This window comes from Fonticula alba (assembly GCF_000388065.1).
Source record: "Fonticula alba strain ATCC 38817 unplaced genomic scaffold supercont2.4, whole genome shotgun sequence".
NCBI lineage: Eukaryota > Rotosphaerida > Fonticulaceae > Fonticula > Fonticula alba.
The window spans coordinates 838,630-840,054 of record NW_009242974.1 but is presented as its reverse complement, the minus strand read 5'-3'; the positions used below and the strand labels follow the sequence as shown (position 1 = coordinate 840,054).

The window sequence follows — 1,425 nt, the reverse complement described above, 5'->3', positions numbered from 1 at the left end:
GCGGAGGAGGACGACCAGGCAAAAACCGAGGGGCAGGAAAGATGCACGAGGGCAAGGAAGAGACAGGGGGGGAGGGCAAGTGCTAGCTGTGTGTCGAGCGCTTGGGTGGCCCGGCCGCCGCCGGGCCGGACTGGCTCCTGTTGGGCCGGCCGGCGTGGATCCGGGGCCCGAGAGGATGCGCCTCCGCCGGCCGGCAGGGAGGCCGATTGGCCGCGCACGCCCGTCGGCCGGCGGGGCCCCGGGGCGGGGAGCGACGGCCGCGGGGGGCGCCGCCGGCGGGAAGGCAGCAAGAAAGAGCCGCGCGCGGAAGGCGGCCCCGGGGCGCCGGCCTGGGCGCACACACGCGTGCGTCCCCGAATGCCAACGAAGGCGCCGCGCCAGCACGCGATGAAATTCTGATGCAGTAGCACGGGCGCGCGGCGAAACACCATTCCTTCGATTGAGGGCTTGGGGCCGCGGCGCCGCGCGAGCGCGAGGGCCGAGACCTTGGGCATGCGCCCGGGCGCCTCTGCCAGCCGGCGCGCAGCGGGTGGACCTCCGACCCGGCCTCTCGCCAAGCTCATGGCTCCCCTGCCCGGGCCCTGTCGCCCTCGGGCCCCGGCTCCCTGTCGCCCTCGGGCCCCGGCTCCCTGTCGCCCTCGGGCCCCGGCTCCCTGTCGGCTCCTCTGACCAAGACACACGCGGGCGTGCACCGAGCCCCGGCAAATGGCGCGTTTAGTGGGTGGATATATGCGGGCGAGGCGTGTGGAATAGAATACAGGAGTGCTTTTTCTTCTGGCAGAAGGCCGGGGACAGGGGACGAGGGCGGTCGGGTGAGAGGGGACGCCGGGCCCCCCCGCCCTCCCATGCACGCATGTCAGCATGGGGGACACATTGGCGCATGTCGCGGCCGGACATCGTTCGGCCGGCCGGCATGGGCGGGGCTCTGCCTGGCCGCGGCCCCGCCCCCCCCTCCTGCCTCCAGCGCACCGGCCGCCCCCCGTCGGAAGGGCCCCGAGCGCCGCTTCAAACACTGATGGTCCGGAAGATGTTGAAGCCGGACTCGGCGGTGCTGACCAGGGTGCCGAGCATCTGCGGGTGCCAGTGCAGCTCCTTGATGTTGTGCTGGCCCTGGTGGATGAAGAGCAGCTGCGGCGGGACCTCCGGCACCACGAGGGTCTTGCCGTCCTCGGTGTTGGCCTCGGTATCGGCCTCCACCGCGAAGTCCCACAGGGTGATCTGGTCGTCGGCGCCGGCCACCGCCAGCACCGAGTCGTCGGTCGGGTGCCACTCGACACTGGTGATCGGGCCCTTGTGCCAGCTGAAGGTGGCGGCCGGCGAGTCGGCCTTGAAGTTGCGCAGATCCCAAACGCTGAACGTCCCGTCGTCCGAGCCGGAGGCCAGCATATGGGAGGAGACGCTGGGGGGGGGGGGGGGGGGGGGGGG

At 72.5% G+C, this 1,425-nt stretch overlaps 2 protein-coding genes across 2 annotated transcripts in view; both read right to left on the bottom strand.

Annotated features, from left to right (window-relative positions):
- Window positions 1-431, bottom strand: part of H696_02714 (hypothetical protein) — a gene marked incomplete at its 5' end in the record, with an annotated part of 8,843 nt that extends 8,412 nt beyond the window's left edge. Inside the window, one exon of the mRNA XM_009496621.1 lies at window positions 385-431. Coding sequence (XP_009494896.1) covers window positions 385-431 — 47 coding nt within the window. The remainder of the gene's footprint in view (window positions 1-384) is intronic.
- Window positions 432-1,005: 574 nt separating this feature from the next.
- The window catches only part of H696_02713 (hypothetical protein), a gene marked incomplete at both ends in the record, with an annotated part of 6,943 nt that continues 6,523 nt past the window's right edge, over window positions 1,006-1,425 (bottom strand). The window contains one exon of the mRNA XM_009496620.1: window positions 1,006-1,399. Within this exon, the coding sequence (XP_009494895.1) occupies window positions 1,006-1,399 (394 nt within the window). The remainder of the gene's footprint in view (window positions 1,400-1,425) is intronic.